Genomic DNA, 27504 nt, shown 5'->3' with positions numbered 1-27504 from the left:
TTCAAATCTATTGAGAATAATTTATTTCATAGTAAGTATATATTTCTATATATACATATATACACACATATACACACATACATACACACATTCAGTATTCTGAAACCTGTCTATACATCTTTAAAAATGTTTTATGACATTGAATAGGCTTCTATGATTTCAAATGATGCCTAAGAAAAATTTTCATTTACTGGAACTGAAAACAAAGAACCATCTACTTTAAGCTTTACATTTTGCAGATGAAAAAAGTGAGTTCCACAAGAGAAAATGTGTGAAATAAATTGTGAAGTGAAAATAAAGAAAGAAAGAGAAAGAACGAGAAGGAAAGAGAAAGGAAGGAAGGAAGGAAGAAGGAAGGGAGGGAAGGAATGAAGGAAGAAAGGAAAAAATTAAGTGAAGTAATGCTGGTATGTTTCAAAATAAGTCTGCTCTCTATTCTTTACATATCTAGTAACTCATGTGACATTAGGTTTCTTTTGTGTCGAGGTGTCTGGTACAGTAGTTAGCTACACAAAGAATTCCAGCTCGCTCTCTTCATGTTTATGTTTATGTATCATGTTTCTTTATGCTATGATGAATAAAAATATAAAAAGTAATTGAAATGTGATTACCTATTCTATAGAATTACCCAAAAAAGGACTTTTCTTTATTGTATTGACAAAGAATAAATGATTCACTGTGAATCCCCAATGTTAGCAGATTTTTCAAACATCTGAAGAATTTGAAAGTAGAAAGCTTGAAGCTTACATTTTATTTTTTTAAAAAGACATTTAAATTATACAGAGCTCACAACATAAAAGCAGTAATTGATATAGGTAAAATAAGATTATTTTTATCGTTTCAAAATGGGAGGGATGGTAGCAAAAGTTATTAAATATAATATATGGCAATGTTTAGACATTAGCAATTTATTGCCCGTCCTTACCTGACCAGAGCCTGCATTTTCACAAACATATGTGTCATAGTATTCAGAGAACTCAGGAGCATGATCATTAATATTAAGAACTTGCACATACACAGGAACTGCAGAAGTTTGTTGCACATTGTCTGCAAATTGAATAAACAGAATGAAAATAAAGAATGTTAATGCTATCTTTAGTGGGGAAGAAGGTCATGAAAATTGCAGTAGACACTGGGTGGCATATTTCTAATTTCCTTGAATAAAGGCTACCTGAGCACAGAATCTCTTTATCAATCATATATTTATCAAGAATACAGCCTAGGAAAAAATGTTCTCGCCACATTCAACTCAGCCAATACCTACCAAGTGCCTTTTCCTTGCCAGAGACTATAGATAGAGCTGATGAGGAAAAATAATGAAAAAGATGGTCAGGTTTAGGGACACCCTCCTAAAATCCAGCAACTGTTGAATATACGTATATTAATGCATTTAATTCATTTAGTAATGAATTACCATGCTCCCTAACTTTGCTGATAAAACCACTGTAAATTTAGTTCCACAAATTACAGACAAATGGCTGGTCTAAGGTCATAGCTGAAGTAGAAAGGGTAGTTTAAGAAGCCAGCAACAAGTGCTCTTAACAATGGCACTGTTTGGTACAATTTTTAAAAACAAAAACAGACAGAGAATAAGGATCTAAATAAATTTTAAAATAGAATAAACAAATCCAGGTAAAGTTTTATGTATACATTTAGTTGGGAGGATTTTCTTGTGAGCCAAGAAATAAAGAAACTATGAAGGAATGGGAAGATATGGTTAAATACATTTTAAAATGCTGTCCTCGGCCCACCCCAACCCCCACCCCAAAAAAAAACAAATTAAAAAAAGCCACAAAAACAACAAGACACCAGCGAACTGGAAAAATGTTTGCATCAGAAGATGCAATTTTAATAGCTCTAATTTACAAATTCTGACAGTTGATATGAAAAAAAAAAAAGCAATTTGGGGAAATAATCACAAACTAGAAATTCATGGATGAGAAAATCAAATGATCCACGCCAGTTTTTCAACTTCATCACTACTGATAATTCTTTGTCTCAGGGGGCTCTCCTCTGCACTGTACAGTGCTTAGCAGCAACCCTGACTTCCAGGAACTCAGTGCCAACAGCACTCCCCACGCTTGTGACCATCAAAATGGGCTTCAGACATTGTCAAAGGTATCAGGAGGCAAAACCGTCCCCATCTGCTCTTTCATAATAGTTTTTCATGATATTCACACACACTCTGGCTCACAGAAGGGCAGGTAATGATGACTTAGTTTGTGGGTTCCGTGTTAAATACAGTGGAGCACAGTGATTGTGGAGCACTGAGAAATAGTAGGGATGTAAATCTTTTCTGGAACTTAATCTGGCAGTAGATGGTAAGAGATAAGCTACACTTATCTTTGACCCCGGAATTCCTTTGGGAAATCTATGCTACAGTCCAAGGCACTAGTATATTCAAAGAGTATGTGATCCAACTTATTTATTCCAGAATTTTTTTTCATCTCAAATAACTGAAAATAACCCAAATGCATATCAAAAGGGAAATGAGAAATAAATTACAATCTCACTATGAAACTGTGTGCGCTTATTAAAAATGAATGAGCTAATGTAATAAACGTATGAATACAGTGAGCTTTAAAAATAGATTTTAATCTTGATCCTCAATTTGACAAAAATGCTTAACCACTGTCTCAGCTGCCTCTCTGCAAACTGGAAAAGATACTAGTAACTAACCTTATAAGAGCTGTTATAAAGATTCAATTAATTAAAACATATAAAGCATTTATAAGATTACTTAGGATATACATAAGCAATAAATGTTAAATATTATTATTTTATATATCTACTAACCAGCAGTGATAATACATGGCATTTTGCGAAATGATAAAGAAAGCAAGTTTCTGCTATTGTGTATTTGCATATCATTATTTTAAATGCTTTTTTTTATTTCAAAAAATGCTGTGGGAAGGTACATACAATTAAAGAGTGAGAAGAAGGTTTCTTTGTTGTTTTAATGTCTTTATTTATAATATCCTCTTCTTATGTTATTGCAAAAGCATTATATTTGCAATTGTAATTTGTATGGGAAAATACATTTAAAAAAAAAAAGGCTTAATTCTCCCTTTTGAAAGCAAGAAAAAGATTTTCCCTCTTTCCTCTTCTTAAAGCATTTACTTTAGAAAACTTGTAATTTAAGTTCTCTTTCTCTCTCTCTCTCTCTTTTAAATGTATGTAAACCCTTTAAAAGCTGAATAAATGTCTTGCCAACTTCACAACACAGGCTTGTCTTTCTCAAGTACGGAAGCCAACTCTATGAAATATAATTATCAAGGAAAATAACACTCCTTTCTCCTAATTTCTGTTGGAGCCTCATTTCAGCAAAGCCTTTGACCGACGCTCAAAACCACTTCTTGTCATAAAGGTCTGAGAAATTTAGTTTTCCTTTGGATAAAGCCAGTTAGTAAAAACAGATGGTCATGTCATCTACCTAGTAAACATAGAGTGAACTATGTGCGACACACGGTGTGAAGTCTTCCTACTTGAAGGCCAGTAGTGGGTTATGTGGAGAACATGACGCTTGATTCTACAATAGGGTGAAATTTCTTTCTGACTCGGAAATCTCAGTAGTTGCTGTAATGCACCAGCAAATTCTGTTTGAGTGCTTTTCAATTATAAAACTGTTTTCTCTCTATTCCACTATTATGGAGTTGTTTTCTGGGATGGGATGATCTTGTTTGTAACTATTTTTTCAACAAATAACAGTTGCAATTATGACAGAAATTATAATTTCCAATTAATTAAAAATTATAATTTGCAAGGTTTATTACATACCAAAAAATCTAGCCTTTAGTTTTTATCATCTTAAGACTTATCATAAGAATTATCATCTTGAGACTCTTCTCTATTGTGTTACGCTCAGGATAAAAATAGATAAAAAAAAATTAAGATATAGCAATTTCCAGAGATTACAAGATAGAATTATTCAGAAATTAAGGCTTATATATTTTATGGCTTAAGCATATACCCAAGAACAACTTTTTGCTTAAGTAAGTAAAGCAGAAAAAGTATTTCATACACAAATAATTTAAAAAAAAAAGAATAAGAAATTTATTTAAAGTTTTTATATTTTTTTACCTGGAAATTCTGTTTAATTTAAGTTTAAATTAAAATTGTTATGGCTGTATAAAACATACGTATGTTTCACAGCTTCATTTAAAAGTAGTTAGTAGCTTTATTCACTTAGGTGGCATGCTGATAAATAGGTTGGTGTTTAATTTGGGAAGGTTTCAAGGAAAGAGACTGAGTACAATGAACTTTATTTCCTGGGGAGACAAATGTTAAAATGGAACATCTCTTTTCTATAATCAGCATAACTGTTCCACCGTAAGTTTCAAGTTATTCACCTTGTGCAGCAAATGTTTGTAATAATTTTTGTGATTCCCAGTTTTATACCATTCAGGTTGTTTTGTCCATATCACTATTGAAACTTCTATGGTCAAAAAATTATTTTTTTAAAGATTTGTTTATTTATTTTAGGGAGAGAGAAAGAGAGAGCGTGAGCCAGGAGAGGGGCAAAAGGAGAGACACTCAAGCAGACTTGCTGCTGAGCACGAAGCCCAACTTGGGGCTCGATCCCACAACCCTGGGATCATAATGTGACCCAAAACCTAGAGTCAGATGCTTAACCAACTGAGCCACCCAGGCATTTCTCAATTATTTTTGATATTGATACCCCATTAATAAGAAATTGGCACATACAAATATTTTCTCCAAAACTGTTCTAAAATAAGTTCAAATGATGTGGAACAAGAAAAAAATTTCATAGAGAGGAAAAGTACATGAAAATTGGTTACTTGGTGTTACAAAAGTTTCTTCAAATTTTTCTTAAAATGAAACAAAAAATTCAAAAAGTCTTCAAAGATGAGTTAAATATACACTAATTTTGTAGTTTTCTGAAAATGTTTATCTAATTATATTTTACTTTGGAAATTCATTCCCAGTGCTGTAACTTTTCAGCTTTATAATAAAAATAACAGTGGGAATATCATTTTTTTATCTAAAAGTATTATTTTTTATTCTAAGAAAACTGATTTAAAATGCCAGGAGCAGAACAGCATGAACTGTATAATTCTTGTACTTGATAACATTTCTAATCACTTATTTCTGAAACAGTGATTAACTTCTCTAAGTATTAAATTCTGTGTAAAATAAATGTATTCAGTTTATATTCCATGTGCCTTTCATAGGCATTTATAAGTTTGTTTTCCTTGACTGAATTTTTAATCTTCTTTTATTTATAAATTATTATTATTATTTTACAGACTTATTTATTTGAGAGAGAATGAGAGTGGCACATGTGAGCACGGGCCAGCGGTGTGTGGCAGAGGGAGTGAGAGAGAGAGATCTCCAGCAGAATCCCTGCTGAATGAGGAACTCCATGGGGGGCTGGATTCCTGGACCTTGAGATCATGACCTGAGCCAAAAACCTGGAGCCAGATACTCAACTGACTATACCACCCAGGCGACCCTAACTTATTGTTTCTAAATGTTTACATGTGTTTTATTTTGCTATCTTCCAATATAAAACAATTATTATAATAAAAATATGTTCTGACTTTAATGTTTCAAGAGAAAATTTATTTTAAAAAACGTGTCTTTTTTAAAGATTTTTATTTATTAGAGAGAGAGAGAGAGAGAGAGAGACCATGCATGTGCACATCCACAGGCGTGCACATATGTGTGGGGGGAGATGCAGAGGGACAGAATTTTGAGCACAAACTCCCCACTGAGTGTGAGTTCCAGTCAGGGCTTGATTCCATGACCTATGAGATCATGACCTAAGCCAAAATCACAGGTCAGATGCTTAACCGACTGAGCCACCCAGGTGCACCCCCCAAAAACATAGTTTTAACATAATTTTGCACAATAGGACACTGTTCTTCAAAATCCAGTAAAAAAAGTAATCATCTCCCAAACTCCTCTTCAGTGACTATAACATCACCTGCCACACATGCTTTCATCAAGTGAATATGGATGAAGCAACAGCAGCGAATGCCATGAGCTCACCTCAGAGCACAGTCAGAACATGTATCAGAGGGGAATTTAGCTAACATACTTAGATTATCACCTGTTTGGCCCTGAGGAGGTCATACAACATGAACTGATTTAAACCTTAAGAGTCACTAAATAAAATAACTTTGTAATTAAACCTTATTTTTTAAGACTAAAAATAGAAGAGAGTTTGACTTCTTCTTTGCCAATTTGAATACCTTTTATTTCTTTTTGTTGTCTGATTGCTGTTGCTAGGACTTCTAGTACTATGTTGAACAACAGTGGCGAGAGTGGACATCCTTGTCATGTTCCTGATCTCAAAGGAAAGGCTGTCAGTTTTTCCCCACTGAGGATGATATTCACTGTGGGTTTTTCATAGACAAATTTTATGAAGTTGAAGAATGTTCCCTCTATCCCTATACTTTGAATCGTTTTAATCAGGAACAGATGCTGTATTTGTCAAATGCTTTTTCTGAAGATGACATGATACTTTATATGGAAAACCCAAAATACTCCACCCTCAAACTACTAGAACTCATACAGCAAGTCAGTAATGTGGCAGGATACAAAATCAATATATAGAAATCAGTTGCTTTCTTACACACTAATAAGCTTTTTTACTGTGTTATACCTATTCTTTTGAGATCAAATTAATTAACATGGTTGACTTAATACCAAATTGATTGATAATTTTGGAGACACTATCCAAGTAGTAAATTAGGATGATTTTGTCTAGTTTTTACAACCTGAAAATGGAATCACCTCCCTATCTCTGAAACAAAAACCAAAATCAAAAAATAAAAACGAAAATAAAAACACACAACAACTGGTCCCCACTGATTACTGAAGAAGTGATCATTAGCACAGCTTCCACTATTAGCTTAATTTGAAAATGTCTGACTGTGATTTACCAATGAATGTTTGTTGTCTGAATCCTTCATATTCTTTCCCATAATTTCATTGAAATGTGATTATTTTTAAGTGCCTAAAGTTTTAAAAGGCTGTGCTGGAGTGTTATCCTGTCCCTAATGTCCAAGATTATAGTTAACATGTTGTTCCATAAAAGGAACAAGGCACAGGCATTCTGTGTTTTATTTCTAGAATAGTCCTCTCGTGAACTAATACAGTCAGTCTAAACTGATTATACTTAAATGGTATGAGATTACTAGTCAATTTTAAATTACTTTAAATTTAAAATTTTAATTCTCACCATTAGGTTTATTATTCCTTGGATGGCAGTAAAAGAATGCATAACATTAATTAAACATTTCTCTAAATTAAAAAAATTTTCTCTAAGGGACAGATTCCTATGAAATAAGTATTATAATTTCTTTCCATTGATATGTATTTTTTAAGGGTCAATTTTTTGGGGGGGTAATGTATATAAGACTTTCTTTTTTCATTAAAATCATAACTTAAATGAGAACCCATTAATATCTGTTAAACATATCTCAGTTAAATATATCTTGCAAAATTTATGTTTAATTTGTCATAATAAAAAATCTTAAAATATTTAGTGGTAAGTGTAGAAATAAGCTATAATAGGAAGGAACAGACATTGGTTTATAAAATAATAAAATAAAATACACATATATGAATTGACATATATATCATTTAACTCCAATTCCAACAAATTTTAAGCTAGCTTCTTCCCCTACGTTTGGAGATTATTGAATGTTTTTTTTTTTTTGTTTGTTTTTTTTAAAGATTTTATTTATTTATTTGACAGAGAGAGATCACAAGTAGACGGAGAGGCAGGCAGAGAGAGAGGGAAGCAGGCTCCCCGCTGAGCAGAGAGCCTGATGCGGGACTCGATCCCAGGACCCTGAGATCATGACCTGAGCTGAAGGCAGCGGCTTAACCCACTGAGCCACCCAGGCGCCCCCGTATTGAATGGTTTAAATATATGCTGAACCAATGTGTGGTCCTAAATGAGTACTTACATTTTTCTGTGGCTGTAATACTTAGGTTGTACCAAGCACTAATCTCTCGATCAAGAGGGTTAGTTGTGACGATTGTGCCATTGTCATCAATACTGAACACTTTGCTTCTGGTCATAGAATACCTGCACACACACACACACACACACACACACACACACAGAGACAGAAAAAAAAAGTTTCACTTAATTTTATTATTTTATTTGTATAATTGTGATATGTAAAACCTTTTAGAGGCAATTAGACAAATTAAAATGCATGCTCCATACAGCAAATGTAATGCTGAACATTTAGGTACATGCATATATTTAAGATTCAACTCAGTGAGGATGAAAAAGGAAAAAAAACTACACGAAAATGGTCTCAGATTTAAACTGATGCGTGCCAAATCTGAACACATGTAATTCACTCTCAATCCCAAAACAAAACTTGAGTAAGTGAATGATTTAGCTAAAAAGAAATGGTACAATGTCATTTGCAAAATTAAGAGAAGTACAAATAACTACTGGTAAAAATTACTGCCTGTTAACTTTTTTTTCCCCTTTGAAGCAACACAAAGCATATCCTCACCCTAAACTGCTGAGTCTCTTTCCCAGAGCATATCGATGCTGCTCAATCTGTGTGTTAGACTATAATTACCTGATTGCTGATATATGAGAAATGTTTGATTTTGTTCGTTTAAAGAAAAAGCTTTGATAATATTTGATAAAAATGAGATGTGTGTGTGTGTGTGTGTGCATCCCCCGAAAGTAATGATACTAGATGGAATATACTGCTAGAGCATTCATGGAAAGAAGCCAGATAATAGAATTCCCTCGTGCAAAAGCCTGGAAAACGATCTCAAACTCCACAATGAAAGGAGCCTTTGAAGTACTCAGCATGTCTTATCTGCTCGCAAATGATTAATAATAAAAATTAAAGAAGAGTAATAACTTGGGTTCAATGATGACTTCCCATTGCACGTATATTCCTGAAGACTTTGATGAGACATCAATGAGTTTTGCCATAATTATGTGGCAAGAGATGAGAATATTTTAATCTTGAATTGACAGGTCTCTAAAAATATCACACTGATTTGTAGACTGGTGTTCAGGGGAGAATTAAAATAGAAATTGCAGAGAATTAACCTTTAAGGAATTTGGTTTTACCTCTACTCCATTTTAAAACTTTATAAGCAATTTACTGACATATCCACAAATGGTCACATTTCCTACTTAAGAGATTTGTTGACAGAGAGCAGTAATAGTTTAACAGTTAATATTTTGTATTGAACATCTAGAATGTCCTGTTTCTATAATAAACCATTTCAAATAAAGCCAATCAAATGTTTGACATAATTTTCAAATAAAAGTTTTTAAAATCATGACTTCATCATCAGTAACATTTTAAGTAATAGTCAATATACCCTATTAGGAAAGATGTGCGCAACACATTTTAGAAAGAACTTGAGCTTAAACGTGAAGTTTTGATGTTTGGTTCATTGTCGAGTTCTTTTTCACGGAACTCTTCATTCCTACAGAATGCTGAATGAATACCATGTGACTGTGACACTGTTTCCCTTTGCCAACAGCCCTTGCCTGAATGACAAACAAAGGTTCTGCCTATGCTTCTTCAGACGCCTGTGCCTCTTGTTCTTAATCCTCGTGTGTCTCTACACAAGGACTGTTCCCACTTCACAGACAAAGCAACTGAGACGCATAAAAGCCAGTCCATTTACAAAAGCTGGATTTTTCCAAGCAGGCTGCAGATCCACTGGGTGTTTCAAGGATGTTTACGTGCTTCCATTAGAACACAGATGAAAGATGTTTAAAGACAGCCTCTTCCACAGGAGAACACTCCTGACATTCCTGAACACCCACAAAGCTCTCCGTTTCTCACACGCATGACTACTCTGGTTATTTATCTTTTTATATGAATGTTGACAGAATTTCAAGGAATTGGTCTGAATTCATTGGCTTGGAGTCGTTCTTAGTATTTCCCTATAATATTGTTTAATGTGTATGGGATTAAAATTTATGTTCCTTCTTTCATTTCTGATAATGTTAATTTTTGTCCATTCTTTTTCCCCCCTTTGGTTGTTTTGCTAAAGACTGATCAATTTCAGGTCTAATTATTACATTCTTTCTTCATACCTGCACCCCATTTTTCTTAAACATTTACCACAAAGTTTGTGATTCATACCAAAGCATATTTTCTCATGCTTTTCTGCACTTAACAGTGACATCAATGGCAAGAGTAATTTGTTAAGCTGGTTTATCTCATCGAAGACTCGCTGAAACTAAGCCTGAGAATCTCCACACTTCAGAGAAATACCAGATAGTTCTTACATGGAAGGAAAAACTAAGTAATGTGAGTTATCTGAATTATGTATAAGGTAATTTGTTTACTATGTGCTAATTTATTTCCCCCAAACAGGGAATATCCCTGAAGGCAAAGTAAAATGCCCTTTAATTTCCTTTGGTTTCCATATGTTTTGCCATGTAATGAGTATTAAGGAAGATGTACCACATTAAAACTCAAATTGATGGGGCACCTGGGTGGCTAAGTGGTTTAAGCCTCTGCCTTCCGCTCGGGTCATGATCTCAGGGTTCTGGGCTTGAGCCCCACATCGGGCTCTCTGCTCAGCGGGGAGCCTGCTTCCCTCTCTCTCTCTGCCTGCCTCTCTGCCTACTTATGATCTCTCTGTGTCAAATAAATAAATTCTTAAAAAAAAAACAACTCAAATTGAAATCATTTAGCATTTGATTTTCAAACATTTTTTTAGATCTTTTGCTTCCAAAACAAAAAAACAAAAACAAAAACAAACAAACAAACAAAAAACCTGGGGCGGGTGTACCTACTAGAATATGTTCAAGAAGCTATTTTCATCCTAACAAACGTATGAAAAGCAGTCTTAATGAAAAGGCAACTCTAAATGAAACAATGTCCATAAAAGACATTAAAAAATATTGTTTTGATAAGCACTAACAAAACATTTCAACATAATTAATTTCAGTATAAATGTAAAAATTGTTAGCTAAAATATTCTTGGTAGAAAATAAAGTAGGGGCGCCTGGGTGGCTCAGTTAATCATCTGCCTTCTACTCAGGTCATGATCCCAGGGTCCTGAGATTGGGCCCCAAATCAGGCTCCTTCCTCACTGGGGAGCCTGCTTCTCCCACTCCCTCTCCCTCTGCCCTTCCTCCTACCCCAGTTTGTGCTCTCTCTCTCCCTAATAAGTAAAATCTTTTTAAAAGATAAAGAAGGAAAAGAAAGTAAGTAACCACCAATAGTGATAATATAAAACACATAACCCCAGTTAATATTTGGGTGTGGCTCACTTATTTGGCTCATAGAGAGGAAGTATTTTACTTATAGTAAACTTATAAGTCAAGTAATTTTGTATTATTTTTAAATCACACCATATTTTTAGCTATGTTCATAGGTATCACTGTCAAGCACTAATCATCTATGACCTTAATTATACCACTGTGACTAGGTATTTAAATTGTTTCTAACACTTAATTGTTATAAATGATAATATAATAAACATCTTAATCCTTAAAGCATTTTTTTTAGAATTATGTATTCTTTAGTATTCTCAAAAGAATAATACACAGGTGAATAGATATACTAGTTTAAAAAATCTAAATAATTCATTTACTGGGTTATAATTATATACATATAATACCACACATGTACTTACATTTATTATGAGAAGTACTATTACTAAATATAACTACATCTACATATGAAAAGGCAGTGTTTTATGATTAGGAATTACATTGGAAAAGTGGAATCATTCTTCTGTCTCAAAAATGTAAAGAAGCTTCTTTGTATCATTGCCTGTACAAAGTGCAAAGCAATAGCCATCATCTTAATAAATACATGGAAGTTAGTAAAATTCTCGGAACTCTGAAGTGTGGAGAACAGGAGAGTAAGGGAAGGAGGTGGAAGGAAACATGTAGCAGGTTTTGTTTTTATGTCTCACCAGGTCTACAGTCAAATACTGAAAAAAAAAAGAAGAAGAAGAAAATAGAGTACCTGAAAATAACAGACTAGATTAATAAATGATAAGTATTATTTAATTGCAACACAGAAGCTTACTTATTTCTAGCTGACTGAACTTACTTCATTTCTATTAAGTGGTATCGTGTGAAAGCTTTCTCAATTTTTGACTATTAAGTAGTGTTTAATTTTGGTGAGCTTCACCACATTTCAGTCAGCTTTGCTTCTGACTTGGCGTAATCGATGGTTTCTTTTCCCTCACTACTTACCCCAAATTAGTAGAGTTGATTTCACTGAATTTTGGCGGGCGATTGCCTATTTCTCTTACAACAGCAATTGCTGATTTCACTACAACTAGTTTCCTGTTTTAACTGGTTTAAGTTGCTGCAAATGTAGTAAGTACCATATACAGGAATACAGATTTATCTCTATTACATTTCTATGAAATTATATTTTCAGGCTAATTTGTATTCACTCATTTAATAATACAAAGCTGGCCTTCCAAACATACCTGACAGGTGATTTCCTCTGATCTGGATCCATGGCAGACACCATGCCTACAAATGATCCATGTGGGCTTTCTTCGAAGATTTCAAACAGGTAATATGGGACCAGGAAAACAGGAGGTTCATCTTCATCTTCCACCTGGACCCTAATGAAAGTGGTGGAAGCCTCAACATGGTATTCCATGAGCTTCTCATCCACGTGGCGGTTTTTAACATTTGCTCTAAAACGATATTGGTTCTGGTGCTCAAAATCCACCCTCTACAAAGAAATACAATGTACAGAAGAAGAAATGGCTTCAGTAACCCAAGGCACTATTTAGAAAAAAAAAAAAAAAGTTTGGGTTATTAAGTCTCAGTCGCTTTTCAGTCAGGTTTCCCTTCTTATGTACTTGGGTTGGATCCCTCTTATATTATCATTAAGCAGCTGCAGAGCGAATCCCTGTAAGTGTTTTGTTACTTATTTCTGTTATAAAATGTTTTGGAATAGTAACTGCATTTTTTTAGGATTGAAATTATACTTCTCTTGGCATTAATATCCTATGGAATTGAGAATTAATTTCCTTTTATTTAAGATCTTTCCAAAACATCCTCTAAAAATCTTTAAAAACAATAAAATAAAAAAAAACTGTTCTACAAATAATTTGAGACTCTGTAATAATTCTGTCTAATCTCTGAGTTCCTCTGCTTCCTAAGTCATAAATCACAGATTCTCAATTCAATTACTTAATGAAGCAATAACTAACTGGCTAAACAAAATAATTATATGCATTTCTGATTTGATTTTGTATTCTTCTGCAAAGTAAATATGAAAATATATCTACCCTTTTTAATATAACTATTCCTTCTTGCGTCTTATTATTAGTAATTATGTCAAATGTTTGTGAATCATCTTCAATGCTGTAATCCATTTCTGCATTCTCTCCAATGTCATTATCATATGCCATGATTTTTCCTACTGAAGTCCCAGCAGGTGCCAATTCAGAAACAGTGAAGCGGTATAACCCTTTAAAAACAAAATTCAAGATATTTCACATAAATAATAAACGTAAGAAATTCCCAATTTTAGCACCCTTTTTTTTGTGGACTATGGGAAAACCCATACTCTTACCTTCTACCAGTTACTTCTTCTAAATCAGTATCTATTACTTCTTTATTTTTATTATAATCTGTATTTAGTATTTCCCTAATATCCTACCTGAGCATCCATTAATGTCTCTCAAATATAACTTAGTGAGTCTTAGCACCAGTAAATATAATTTCCAAATTTTTATTCATATGTATACTTTGTTGATATTTTTGGATTTTTTTTTATTACATACTCCAACCATCCCAATTAAATTTGATAAAAATAATTTTCAATTTCACTTAAGCAATCTCTTAAATCTAAAGTTACTAGTAAATGTAAATGTGGATTAGAGATGAGAGAGAATAAAGCAAATAAGTGAGTTTTAAGTGTAACAGTTTGAGTTTTAGCTTCTGAGCTGAGTGCAGGAGCCATAATGGAAATGAGGGGGAGGGGAAAGGATCCACAGGAGTCAATGAGTGAACAAAGTAGGAAAACCATGATGGAGTCAGATGACCCCACTGTTCTGGTCACGTGAAAACAAGGGAAGTTATATTTGAAATACATAGATGTAAATAAAAATAAACAAGCTCTGCTTCCTTTATTTTTCAGAAGTAACTTGCCTAAAACTGATAAAGAGTTAGACATTTGTAAATTATTATTTGTGGTTTATGTTAAAATGTGGGAATAATCATATATATCAATATTCTAAAGAATGAAATTTGGCGCCCTGGATGGCTCATTTAGTTTCAGCGTTTGAATGTGGGTCAGGTCCTGATCTCAGGGTCCTGGGACGGAGCCTGACCTAGTCCCATGTGGGGCTCCCTGCTCAGGCAGGGCCTGCTCCCTCCTCTGCCTCTGCCCCTCCCCCCACTCATGCTCTCGCACCCATACTTTCTCTCTCAAATAAATAAAATCTTTAAAAAAAAAGAAACTTCGTAGAATTTTAAAAAGGAGCACATAATAAAATTTTTCTTTAACGAGATTATTTATTTTCTTAGAATATAGCAAGTTACCTCACAGACTGCCTTGTGAGATGTCCTTTCTTTTTAACATGGGAGAAATGTTACTTAAAAGTTATTAATATTTTTATTATTTTCAGGAAGTAACAGCTTAACTCTGTTTCAAGTTGTTTAATTTTTTTTTCATTGTGGGAAAATGTATACTTGAGAAAACAGGATTTCAGGAAGAGCAAGTCAAAAGGCCACAAAACCAGGGGCTGAAGTTTTCCAGTGACAGAGAGTAGGTCAATTGCCTGGTGTTGGTTTGTCCATGAACAAGGGGTAGAATGCTAGTAATTAACATCAAGAGGTAATGGAAAAGGACTGAATGATGGCAAATTATTTAGGACAATGGAAGTTATATTAAGGCCTGTGACTTTTTTCTCTGAGTGACATGGTAGACATTTAAGTGATCTGATCTGATCTGCATTTCAGTAAGATCATTAAAGTGTTGGAAGTAGACCAGAGAGCAAAGGTGGAAGCAGAGAGACTAGATGGGAGCCTATGGCAATAGTGGAGACAAATTAAGAGGGTAGCATGACCCAAGGTTGCAAATAACATTGGTGAGAAATGTTCAGATTATGGATATTTTTAAAAGGTAGAGCCAACAGGATCCACAGAGGATTGAGTTTTGGATATGAGAGAAAGAACAGAGGGGAAGCTGACTTCAAAATCTTTAAACAAAGTATGTTTCTATTATCAGGAGAGATTGTGTGCGTGTACGTGTGCGTGTGTGTGTGTGTGTGTGTGTATGCACAGAATACTGAAAATCAGGGACTAGCAGGAATTGTGCAGAATTGATCATCACTTCAGTCCGAGTTAGGGAATTAGAATTGACCTAGATTTAACCCAGAGTAATCCAAACCGGATTGTTTGAGTTGAACTGAATTTGCATTGAATGGGTGAGATTTTGCCCTCAGCAATGTGTAACCTGGATCTGATAGTCATTGAGATGGGAAAAGCTGTAAAAAGACAAAAAAAGGTTTAGAGGAGGAGTCAGGCATGATCAGGAACTTAAATATATGTCAAGTTTAAATGTATGTGACATTTAATGAAGACACCTAGTAGACAGCTGGATAGCCACGTGTGGGCTTCATTAGAGAGGTTCATCCTGGAGGTATATATCTGGGAGTTGTCAGCATAGAGATGGTATTTCAAGTCTTGTGGCCAGATGAGAACATCAAAGAGTGAAGGCAAAAGGAAGAAAAATGACGTCCTAAGGCCTGATAGCAGAAATACACCAGACTTTACAGTATGCAGAGGTGAAGACAAAGCAAGGAAGACTATTAAAAAGTGACCAGTGAGATAGAAGATAAAGTACATAAGAATAGAGTAATCCTGTCAGATCCTGCTGAAAAATCACACTATATTAGGACAGAGAATTGACTGGATTTCGCCGCACATGATAGAACGGACCAGATCAGTTTGGTCAAGTAATATGCACAAACCAAACTGGAGTGGGCTCCAGAAATTTTAAAAGACTGTGAACAGGTTGATGAGTTTGACAACACTGTAAAAATTCTTTTCTCTAAAAAAAAAAAAGAAAAAAGCATGACTAGCTAGATGAGGAAGTGGAGTCAATAATGTATTTTATTTTGTTTTTAAGATGAAAACAAGATGTTTGAATGTTTGAATGTTAATAGTAATTAGCAGGCAGAGTGGATAACCCTTGACTGTAAGGTGAGGGGAGGGTGTGCATATCAGAGGAGATATGCATTAAATATTTAACATGAGAGGAGGACAATGGGATTATAAAAGGGAAAGTAGTTTGAACAAGAGTAAAGAGGTCAGCATGCTTCTGTTCTGGAAGAACAGTCAATACACACATTTTCACATGATTATGGTGTGGGACAGAAATAGAACTATTTTAGAGTGAGGCAACTTTATGGTGCTAGAATCATGTTCATCCACACTCAAATTTGAAAGTAGTAATGCTGTCATCTTACATGTGGAGTCTGGGTAGCTATAAGAATTTTAGAAAGTATTTTAAATATTCTAATTTATTCAGATATATATATCAATATATACATATGTATACATTGTTATTTATAATTATAGATTGTTTATCAATGTTCATAGATATATAGTTATATATTATATTCACACATTGTTATAAATTATATATGCACACCGAAGTTTATATATATATAAAACAATGTTAAAGTCGGAAAAAATTAAAAGAAATAAGGATGACAGCAGAAGCTGCAAGGACATTTTTGTGTCAACAAACATATCTTGGGGGTACTGCCTTTGAGAGTCTTCAATTATTATTTCACATCCATCTGAATAAAACATAGACTAGAGTTATTCAATATATTCACCTACTATTTTTCTACATTTATTATATAGCAGTCATTTTATGAAATCCTGGGTATTTCAGACTTAATTACACATCATCTTCTTGTCTCTAGGACACACACTTTGTAGAGATTGTCACATATATAATGCATTTAATACTCTGGTGATGAAGGTCACAGACTGCTGCTTTGTTGCCTAAATTCCATCCAAAGAGGAGCTGTTTCATTGACTCATAAAGAAATGAGGAGACATGGCTCAAATGGTACAAAGGTGCAATGATGTAGGATGAATACATTTAGAAATCTAGTGTATAGCTTGGTGACTATAGTTCATAATACTACATTGTATAGGGAATTTTCTGAGAGAACATCTCGGGTGCTCTCACCACCCCCCCACAAAGTAACAATGTGAGGAGATGGATATGTTAATTAGTTTGACTGTAGTAATGATTTCACAATGTATATGATAGCAAAACATCATGTTGTATACCTTAAACATATACAATTTATTTTTTTATTTTTTAAAGATTTTATTTATTTATTTGACAGAGAGAGGTCACAAGTAGGCAGAGAGGCAGGCAGAGAGAGAGGAAGGGAAGCAGTCTCCCCGCTAAGCAGAGAGCCCGATGTGGGACTTGATCCCAGGACCCTGAGATCATGACCTGAGCCAAAGGCAGCGGCCCAACCCACTGAGCCACCCAGGCGCCCTACAATTTTTATTTTTTTAAAATGACCACATTAAACTGAAAATTTTAAAATTTGACAATAGCACAGAAATAAACATCCAGATTTCTAATATTTTTTGAAAAGTCAAAAGATCTGATAACTTTGGTTCTGGCACAAATAAGCTGAACTGAATCTTGTCTGTATCAAAGGTGTGTGTGTGTGTGTGTGTGTGTGAGAGAGAGAGAGAGAGAGAGAGAAACAGAGAGAGAGAGATCCACTTTTCTCTTTGATACATGCTTATATATTCCTCCTATCATGATAATTGCTCATGATTTCTAAAATTGCTTGTAAATGTATTTCTGTAGTTAAGACAATCCTTTGGTGGGGGAGGGAGTCCTAAGAAAAAAACAATTTCTCCTAAGAATTTTACAAGAAATTCCTTCTGAAGCTCACCAAGTGATTTAACTTGTATTATATCTTAAATTATGAGAGCAGTTGGGGGCTATTCATGCTACAAAAGTAAAAGATACCCACACATATATGGTCAATTAATTTATGACAAAAGAGCCAAAAATATGCAATATGAAAATGTCAGCTTCTTTAATAAGTGCTGTTGAAAAAAATGGACAACCAAATGCAAAATAATGCAACAGAACCATTATCTTACATCATACACAAAAATTCACTCAAATGGATTAAAGACTTGAACTAACACCTGAAGCCATAAAACTCTTAGAAGAAAATACAGGGAGTAAGCTCCTTGACCTAGATCTTGGTGATGATCTTTTTAATCTGACACCAAAAATAAAAGCAACAAAAGAAAAAATGAGTGGACTCTATCAAACTAAAAAGCTTCTGCACAGCAAAGGAAACCATCAAAAGAATGAGAAGGCAACTTACTGAATGGGAAGAAATATTTGCAAATCATATATCTGATAATGTACTAATATCCAAAATATATAGGAACTCATAGAACTCAATATCTAATAATAATATTAATAATTGACCTAAGATCTGAATAGACATTTTTCCAAAAAAGGCACACAGATGGCTAACAGGTACATGAGAAAATGCTCTATATCATTTATCATCAGGGAAATGCAAATCAAAACCACAATGAAATATTACCTCACACCTGTTAGAACAGCTATTATTCAAAAGACCAGAAAGAACAAGTGTTGGTGAGGACATGTAGAAAAGGGAACCCTGTGCACTCTTAGTGGGAACATAAATTGGTGCGGCCACTATGGAGAGCAGTGTGGTGGTGTTTTGAAAAACTAAATACAGAACTACCTTATGATCCAGCAATTCCACTTCTGGGTATTCAACCAAAGAAAATAAAAACACCTATTAGAAAACATATCCGCACTCGCATGCTCATTGCATTATTACTCACAACAGCCAACATACGGAAACAACTAAGTGTCCATTAGTGGATGAATGGATGAAGAAATTATGATACATACACACACAAATATTACTTAGCCATAAAAAGAATGAAATCTTGTTATTTGCAACAACATGGATGGACCTCAAGGGCATTATGCTAAGTGAAATAAGTCAGAAAAAGAAAAAGACGGTATGATCTCTCTTATATGTGAAATATTATATATGATTTTTTCATATATGTAAATCATAGGTGAACACAAAAACAGGTGAATTGTGTTTATTTCTGTTTTTAGTTTTGATAAATTGAATATAAATAAAAATTTTAAAATATTATCATTTCAAATCATTACTGTGGTAGGTAGAAAAATGAATCCCCAAAATATATGTGTTCTAATACCCCAGAAACTATGAACGTATTGACAAAAGGGAATTAAGGTTGCAGGTGGAATTCATATTGCTAATTAGCTGATCTTGAGATGTGGAGATTGTATTGGTTCCTCCAAGTGGACCTGATCTAATCACATTAGTCCTTAAAAGTGAAGAAGAGGCAAAAGTGTGGGTCAGAGAGGTGACTGTGTGTGTAGGATCTGACACCTTTTGCTATGTTTCAGGTGTGTGAGTTATATACAAGAATCAGAAAGAAGCCTTAGGGAGCTAACAGTGTCCTTAACCTGACAGCCATCAAGGAAACAGTGACCTTAATCCTACAAATGTAAAGAACTGAATTTTGCCAACAACCAAATCCAAAGAAATGGATTCTCCCCTGGATCCTTGAGAAGGGAACACAGCCCTGCAGACACCTTGAACTTAATATGGTGACACCTGTGACATTTCATTAGGATAATAATTTAAGGCATAAAGCTTGTGGAAATTGTTATAGAAGCAGTTGAAAGAAAACACATTACTGTTTCATTTGTATTTGACTTTTCACACTAATAAAAATAATCACACAGAATAATTAACAAATTATTTTATACAATTCTAGTGCTGTTCCAGTGCTAATAGGCAATGACATCTGCATATATTTAACATATGCATAATTATGTTATAATGAAAATTCAAGACGTTTTCTACTTACGATCCTTAAATATAGGTTTATTGTCATTCACATCAGAAAGTTTAATTAATACACTTGTTGTTCCAGATAGTGCTCCAGGCAGACCAATCATATCTTTGGCTTGAATAATTACCCAATACTCATCTTGGAGTTCTCTATCCATTTTAGTAGATATTCTTATGACTCCTTTAAAAATGTAATAAAAACATCAATTATTATTTCATTATTAACCATGGTATCCTCCTAGTTAAATTCCTAAGAATTCAATCATATAATCATTCTTTTGACACATTTTGAAGTACTACAATGCGGTAGACACTGCCCCGAAGAAAAAATAATAATGATAATAATAAACACCAACTCTGCCATCAGTCATCGGATACTAAGAATACTAGCAGACCCTTAATAAAATACCTATGTTAATATAATCTGCAGGTAGAGAAGAGGAATATCTTATTTCTACCTCAAGTTATTTTCTGCTGTCTTCGCTAACATAATATTAGTGTGCTACAATTAACTTTTCCCTTAAGTTTGAAAGAAGTTAATTATGAATAAATGTGTAAATTATAACACCAAATTTATGCAAAAAATATTGTGCACCTGTGATGTTAAAGTCTATTTTAAGTCGTGGTATGTGAAGAAAGGTTTGTTTTTGACCAACAGTTATTCATAATCTACCAATAGAGATAAATATATACACAGATTTTCAAACTCAAGATGGACCATAATAAATGTAATAAATATCAACTTTCTATAAAATTATTTACTGAAAAAGTAATTAATTATCACTGAAAAAAAAAAAACTAGGAAAAATTCAAGGTGGTACAAAGGACAAGGGGATGCTGGCCTAAAGATTTTGGGAACACTAACACAAAGACAGAAAATGGCCAGTCCTCAAATAAGGCTGGGGAAAAATGTTCATTAAAAAATTGTGAGACCTATAAAAACAAAAAGGGATGAATTGGACCATATTGTGATGGCATTTTAATTGTGGATTAAAGTGTTTTACAAGTATAATCTTTCATATGAATCACTATAGGAAACGGTGAATGTATTAAACAGACACTGCTAGAATCTACCTACGTTTGACTCTGGAGAGAATTGGGTGTAAAGGTGTTGCGTTTCTCATGTGGTTTTAATTTGCATTTCCATGATGACTGCTGAGGTTAATCATTTTTAATATGCTTGCAGGCTTTTCCTATATCAAATTTTAGTCAATTGTTTTAAGTGCCTTTAGCATATTTTTAAATTGGGTTTTTTCTTTTTCCAGTTGATTTGTTATAATCTTTACATATGTTTTATACCTTATACACAAACGATTTGTGGTATAGATGTGGGAAATTCAATCTCTGAAAGTTAGAAAAATCAGCTAAAAGCCTAAAAAGAATTAAATGTTTAAAAGTACAACGCATTTATTTATTGAAACATCAGGTTTACTGTACAACATGTTTATAATACGCAGATGATTTTTGTTCTGACATCTGCTTACTTAGAATCCTGTTGAATTACACTTTATTTCATTCATAAATACCTGTTGTTGGTTCAATGGAGAAATACGGTTGGCCTTGTAGTAAACTGTATAGGAGACGAGCATTATTGCCACTTGAAGGATCATCAGCATCATTTGCTGTCACTTGGATGACTAATGTTCCTGAAGAAAATATAAATAGTAACAAGAAATTAAGACTGTGGTATTATGGAACAATGCATTCAGTTCTATAAAGCATTCTCTCCTTAGCAAGCAAGATGATGATACACATGAAAGACGAGCCCTCCTTATTCAGAATTATAAAACTAGTATCATTCTGTATAAACAAGATAATATAAACTCATGCAAAATAGCCCTAAATCCTATATGCAATGTAGATTTTAAACATGTAAATCTATGCTATAATGAAATATAACCATTAAATGATCCATTACAAGATCCATTCAGGAGGTTTCAAAGTTGTATTATTAATGGAAGAATCAAAACGGAATTGGAAGCAGTTTAATTTAAAAATCATATTGTGACCTGTAACTCAAAAAAGTCACAGAATGTTGATAAAATGTTAATAAAAATTATTGAAATGTGCTTGAATTAATATCAAGTTTAGGAAGGCCATAATTATCTACCCTGTTTAATACCCATCTATAAAATTCTTTCTTACTTTGAAGAATTCTTTTTTTAAAAGTACAAAGCAAAATCTACCAGATACTGATAACGTAAAGTGTTCTCATGAAAATTCAGTAACAATCAATAAAACACAATGTAAGTATTTGTGCATTTAAACTCCATTCTTAAATTAAACATATTTATTTAAAGATATTAAGCTTTTTAATCATCTTTATGTAAACGTGGAATAGCATTATGGGTCTTGTTGGAAATCTGCATTTATTGAAACATTATGTTCTGTGTCAGTAAGAATGGCAACATGAGCATCACAGAATTAAATAGCCTATGTGCTTTTCTTTACAACTAGCATCATTAATATTTTAATTACAAGCTAATTATAAACTGAGACACTCTAAGAGGAAGCCCTTCTATTCTTCTATAACAGAATTGTTGAAATTTTTACCGTGGCCCTCAAATGTATGTGATATTTGCTCTTTTGTCTCAGTATTTTGTTAGTTACTTAACACTTGTATACTGTACAACCACACAAAGTGTAAACACCATAGTTTCAAGTGTCTTACAATACATTACTTCCATTTGTGATAACATGGATGGACCTTAAGGGCAGTATGCTAAGCCTGATAAGGCAGAGAAAGACAAAGATACCACTTACATGTGGAATCTAAAAGAGCTGAGCTCATAGAAACAGAGGTTAACAGGGGGTTGGGGTGGGACAATTGAGTAAATACTGATCAAAGCCTAGAAAACTAGTTAGAAAATAAATAAGTTCTGGAGAGCTTATGTACAGCATGATAATTATAGTCAACAGTATTATATTGTATATTTCAAAGTTACTAAGAGAGTCTATCTTAATTTGTCTCCCCCCCCAACACCCCACACAAAAGATAATGTGTTGAAGATGCTAGCTAATACGAGGTGGTAACTATATATTGCAATATATAAATGTACCAAATCAACATATAGTAGATCTTAAACTTATACAACATTATATGTTGAATATATCTCAATAAAATAATAAATGAATAAATAATCAGCAAATAATAAAAGGCATTTCTGCAGTAACTGTAAACAGATACTCCAAGAAAAGGATTCTTAGGGACCCTCAATTCAATCAGTTTGTATTGGGCAAGAGTTGTTCTTTTAACTACCCTCTGTGCACACATTCATTTACTTTTTCTACATTTCCTCTCCATGTCTCCATTTCATTTCTTTCTATAGGAGTGCTCCATCCCTAGATTCCAGAACTAGACTACCTGTCTACTCTAGCTTCAGGAGCAAAAGTCAAAATTATTATATGGTTAGTTTTTGACCAAAAGAAATTCTTACAATTAAGACTTTAGACCTCTTTACCTAGTACTATACAAATGAGTACCAGGAAGATCATGAAAATTCATTGACTCACAGATCACCCCATGCTCGTTTATAGAAAAACAAGTTACAAAATTAGGGGGTTTTCCCCCCAATTTTTTCAAGCACATTTTAAATTGATGCTTCATTTACTTCTAAGCAGAACATACCCCTTCACTGTTTTAATGTGTCACTCCCTTGTTCTCTACTAAATGGAAAACCTAATATAAAATATTGTGGGTATTATTCTACATAAGAACATAATTCATACAGGCCCATCTCAAGCATACTTGTCAAACTATTTTTAAATGTTTATTTTCACAGGAGAAGACATTTTGAATTTTTGATTACTAAATTAAAGGATGTTTTAACATCAGAAATTGAACATAATTTGTGGCATTAATGGCTTAAAAAAGAAAAATGTAAAACAAAAATTCTTATTAGATATATAAAATAGATCTGAAAATATTCTATTTTTATTTTCAGTAAAAACTCAGAAAATTAGGGAAAAAATGCAGCCTTCTAAATCTGATAAAGGACATTTTTTTAAACTCTGACAGCAATCATATTTAATTATGGAGATTTAGAACTTTTCCTTCTGGAGTAGTTAAAAAGCAAGAAGTTTATTATCACTGCTATGTTTTAAAGCATTGTATTGAACCTCCTAGACAATGTGAGACAATGCCATGTATACCGAAATGAATAATTAAAGATGATGATGATGACAGACCAATGATTCATATGTGATAGATGGATGGATAGATGGATAGATAGATAGACGGATATCAGAAACATTTTTTTTTAAATTACAACAATTATTCAAAGGTGACAGTATTTTTGTTAGAAAATCAAGCAGAATATACCTAAGAAAAGTTTACAGGCGAATATTAATAAAATTAGCAAGGTTGCACAAAACTCCATTTTCATGTACACCAGAAATACATATTTATAAAATATTTCAATTAAATGCATAACATACATAACAAATAAAAATATCCAGGAACATCTAAGCAAAAATTATTAAAGATCTCTACAAAAAAACTAAAGAGATATTAATGATCAAAAATGAACAAAAATAGTGGGTTTATGAATTTGATGACTTCATAGAAATATCAACAAATTGATCCACAGTGTAAATGCTATCCTAATCAAAACCAAAGCAAGTTGTATTACTGAATATATTAAAAAGATGATTATGAAATATGCCTGGAAATGCAAAGGAGCAAGCAGGGCCAAGACGATTTTGGTGAACGACATCTGGAGGACTTGTACCTACAAACAGCAAGGCTTAGAACACAACCACATCAATGAAGACAATATAGTGTCAGTCCCTGGAGCAAAAAAATACGATAAAACTGCCTAGAGACTCAGAACCCAGAGAATACATATGTGGTGAGAACTCATTTATGCAATGGTGGCACAGCTGAGCACTGGAGAATCATTTCAGTGAATGTTGCGGGGTGAACTGGATATCTCCATGCATCTACACATCTGTGTGTTGGTTATATCTCTTTTGACCTAGGATTTGGCACGTGCTTCACACCATTCGCAAAAATTGGTTTAAAATAAATTATAGAGGGGCGCCTGGGTGGCTCAGTGGGCTAAGCCTCTGCCTTTGGCTCAGGTCACGATCTCAGGGTCCTGGGATCAAGCACCACATCGGGCTTTTTGCTCGGCAGGGAGCCTGCTTCCTCTTCTTTCTACTGCCTCTCTGCCTACTTGTGATCTCTGCTTGCCAAATAAATAAATAAATAATCTTTTAAAAAATAAATAAAAAATAAAATAAATTATAGATATACATGTGAAAGGTACACAATACAAATATAACAGAATAACGAAATACGAATTTTTTTGTATAACATCAGGGAAAAAAGACAAATGCCAAACTTCTCAATCAGGGTCGGGTGATTGATAACTTGATATTTGTCTCAATGCCCAAATCCCTGTTGTTATTAGATATACTAATTTGTTCCTTTTTCCCATCCTGGATTGGTGGCTCTTACTCTACTGAAATGTCATTCAGTAGAGTCTTATGCTCACTGGTGCATTTACTCAGTTGGTGTATGAAACCTGGTACATGACTCACATATGAACCAACCTGCTTAGCCTCTTCATTCATTTCATCAACGTTTTATTGTGCTCTCACTAAAACTGACAAAGTTGGTTTAGCCACATTAGTGGATCAAAAATGAAAGTTCCTGGGCGCCTGGGTGGCTCAGTTGGTTAAGCAACTGCCTTCGGCTCAGGTCATGATCCCAGAGCCCTGGGATCGAGTCCCACATCAGGCTCCCAGCTCCATGGGGAGTCTGCTTCTCCCTCTGACCTCCCCTCTCATGCTCTCTCTCACTCTGTCTCTCTGTCTCTCAAAATAAACAAATAAAAAATATTAAAAAAAAAAAAAAAAGTTCCTTTAAATTATGTTAGGAATAAAGTTATTTCTAAAGGACAAATGATACATGTGTACATTTATGAAAATGCTTTATATAAATTAATTTAACATTAAATATATCACCGGATAGATATTTTTCACATGTAGTTTCATTATTTAATCAGTTTCTTAGTTTAATTTTGTTTTTATGAACAGTGTCCTAGATTATCACTAGCTCTCTTTTAGATTTAATCATGTCTTAAAAGGAGATGTTTAATTCAATGCCCATATGTCTCATACACTACTTCTCACACCCCATGGAAGAGCCACAAGTACGAAGTAGATGTCCCCCAAATTCACTCTGGCTTACTATAATGCACCTACTAATACTATTTTTAAAAATAAAAAATCAGGACCAAATGCTTTTTGGACAAAATACCCCCCCCAATAGGATTAAGCAGGGCTATGCTAGGTGAAACTGGAGATCTGATCACTATTTGTCACAAAATCTTCCTAATTTTCTCGGCTGTAATCTGAAACCGGCCCCTCCCAAGGAGGGCAGGAGGAAACCAAAGAAAGAAAGAGGCAGACCATTCTAGGTTGGTAGGTAGTAGTTGTATTGTGCAAGAGAACTTATTATGAGGCTTGTTTTGGGTGGCTGTAAGACCAGCAGTTTTCTGGATCTGCCCACAAGGGCTTGAAAGTTACAGAGCCTCATGTAGCTTCTGTTATTTATACCTTCCTGACTCAACACTACATCTCTATCTCAGATCTGGATGCGTGGGGCAACTTCTGAGAGGAACCAGGCTAGTGGAACCCACATTCCAAGGACAGGGGAGGGGCTGAGGAGCCTCTAATTTCTGAGGCCCAGCACACAGGTCAACTGGCAGTCACATCCTCTCAATGACCACCCCCAACGTCCACAACCTCGTGACCTGTTCTTACAATCTTACATGCTTCCTCTCTTCCATGATGTGGCCTGAGCCATCAGCAAGGGACTTCATTAAAACGGAGGTAGCTCATTTGTCAGCTATCAGGCTGCCCCGAAAGCAGGTAATACTGACATATACAAGAAAAATACAGATTAAGAATAATTCCCCAAACAGAGACAACTGTTTACACCAAGAATCCTGTGATCTGTACCACTCATTTGCTAAGACCCTAAGCGGGGGGTCAGATCACTTGTATCTTCATGTGATTTAATAAAGATGACACACTAACAGAGTCATGAGGTATGAACATATAACATTTGTTTGAATAATGTCACAGGCACCCCCTTGTGAGGCTCTAAGTGCCCAAGGCTGTTTTACTTTAGAGAGCAGCTTTTATCATCAGAGACATGTCAGCGTTCAATTAGGGGCAGACTTCGGTTGCTATCATTCAAGTCTTGCTGGGTGAATGTAAGGGCTTCTGGGTCAAGGCCAATGGGAGGAACAAATAAGGCAGCCAAATGATTAAACTAGTAGGAAACAATATGCCCACCTGGCCTTGAGGAGAGGGGGGTCGGCAGCTTCAGGAACTTGACCTGGCTGAGCATACCACATGTTTGCTGGGGGAAGGAAGCACTATCAGGTGTAGGGAGATGATCTGGGGGTGGCATATTGCAGATCAGATCCCAAACCTCCTTCCTTTCTTCCTTCCCCTTCCTTCCTTCCTTCCTTCCTCACTCTCTCTTTTTCTTTTTCTTCTTCTTTTAACGGACAGTGTTCTATTCCAGGGTCCAGTTACAGCAGGACAACGGGATCCCAGTGAGAAGTAAATAGTTTTCAT

General features: G+C 34.3%; 1 protein-coding gene across 2 annotated transcripts in view; it reads right to left on the bottom strand.

The window, feature by feature from the left end:
• The window catches only part of CDH19 (cadherin 19), a 94913-nt gene that overhangs the window by 31529 nt on the left and 35880 nt on the right, over window positions 1-27504 (bottom strand). Inside the window, exons 4-10 of one of the 2 annotated variants that reach the window (XM_047698319.1) lie at window positions 21435-21554; window positions 19925-20089; window positions 13252-13433; window positions 12436-12689; window positions 7941-8062; window positions 1265-1300; window positions 926-1047 (exon numbers count right to left, since the gene is read on the bottom strand). In XM_047698319.1, the coding sequence (XP_047554275.1) occupies window positions 926-1047; window positions 1265-1300; window positions 7941-8062; window positions 12436-12689; window positions 13252-13433; window positions 19925-20089; window positions 21435-21554 (1001 nt within the window). The remainder of the gene's footprint in view (window positions 1-925; window positions 1048-1264; window positions 1301-7940; window positions 8063-12435; window positions 12690-13251; window positions 13434-19924; window positions 20090-21434; window positions 21555-27504) is intronic. The other variant, XM_047698320.1, reaches the window with a different exon arrangement.

The sequence above is a fragment of the Lutra lutra genome, chromosome 12 (assembly GCF_902655055.1).
Source record: "Lutra lutra chromosome 12, mLutLut1.2, whole genome shotgun sequence".
NCBI classification, from domain to species: Eukaryota; Metazoa; Chordata; class Mammalia; order Carnivora; family Mustelidae; genus Lutra; species Lutra lutra.
The sequence above is the reverse complement of the archived record's forward strand: the minus strand, read 5'-3'. Positions and strand labels throughout refer to the sequence as shown.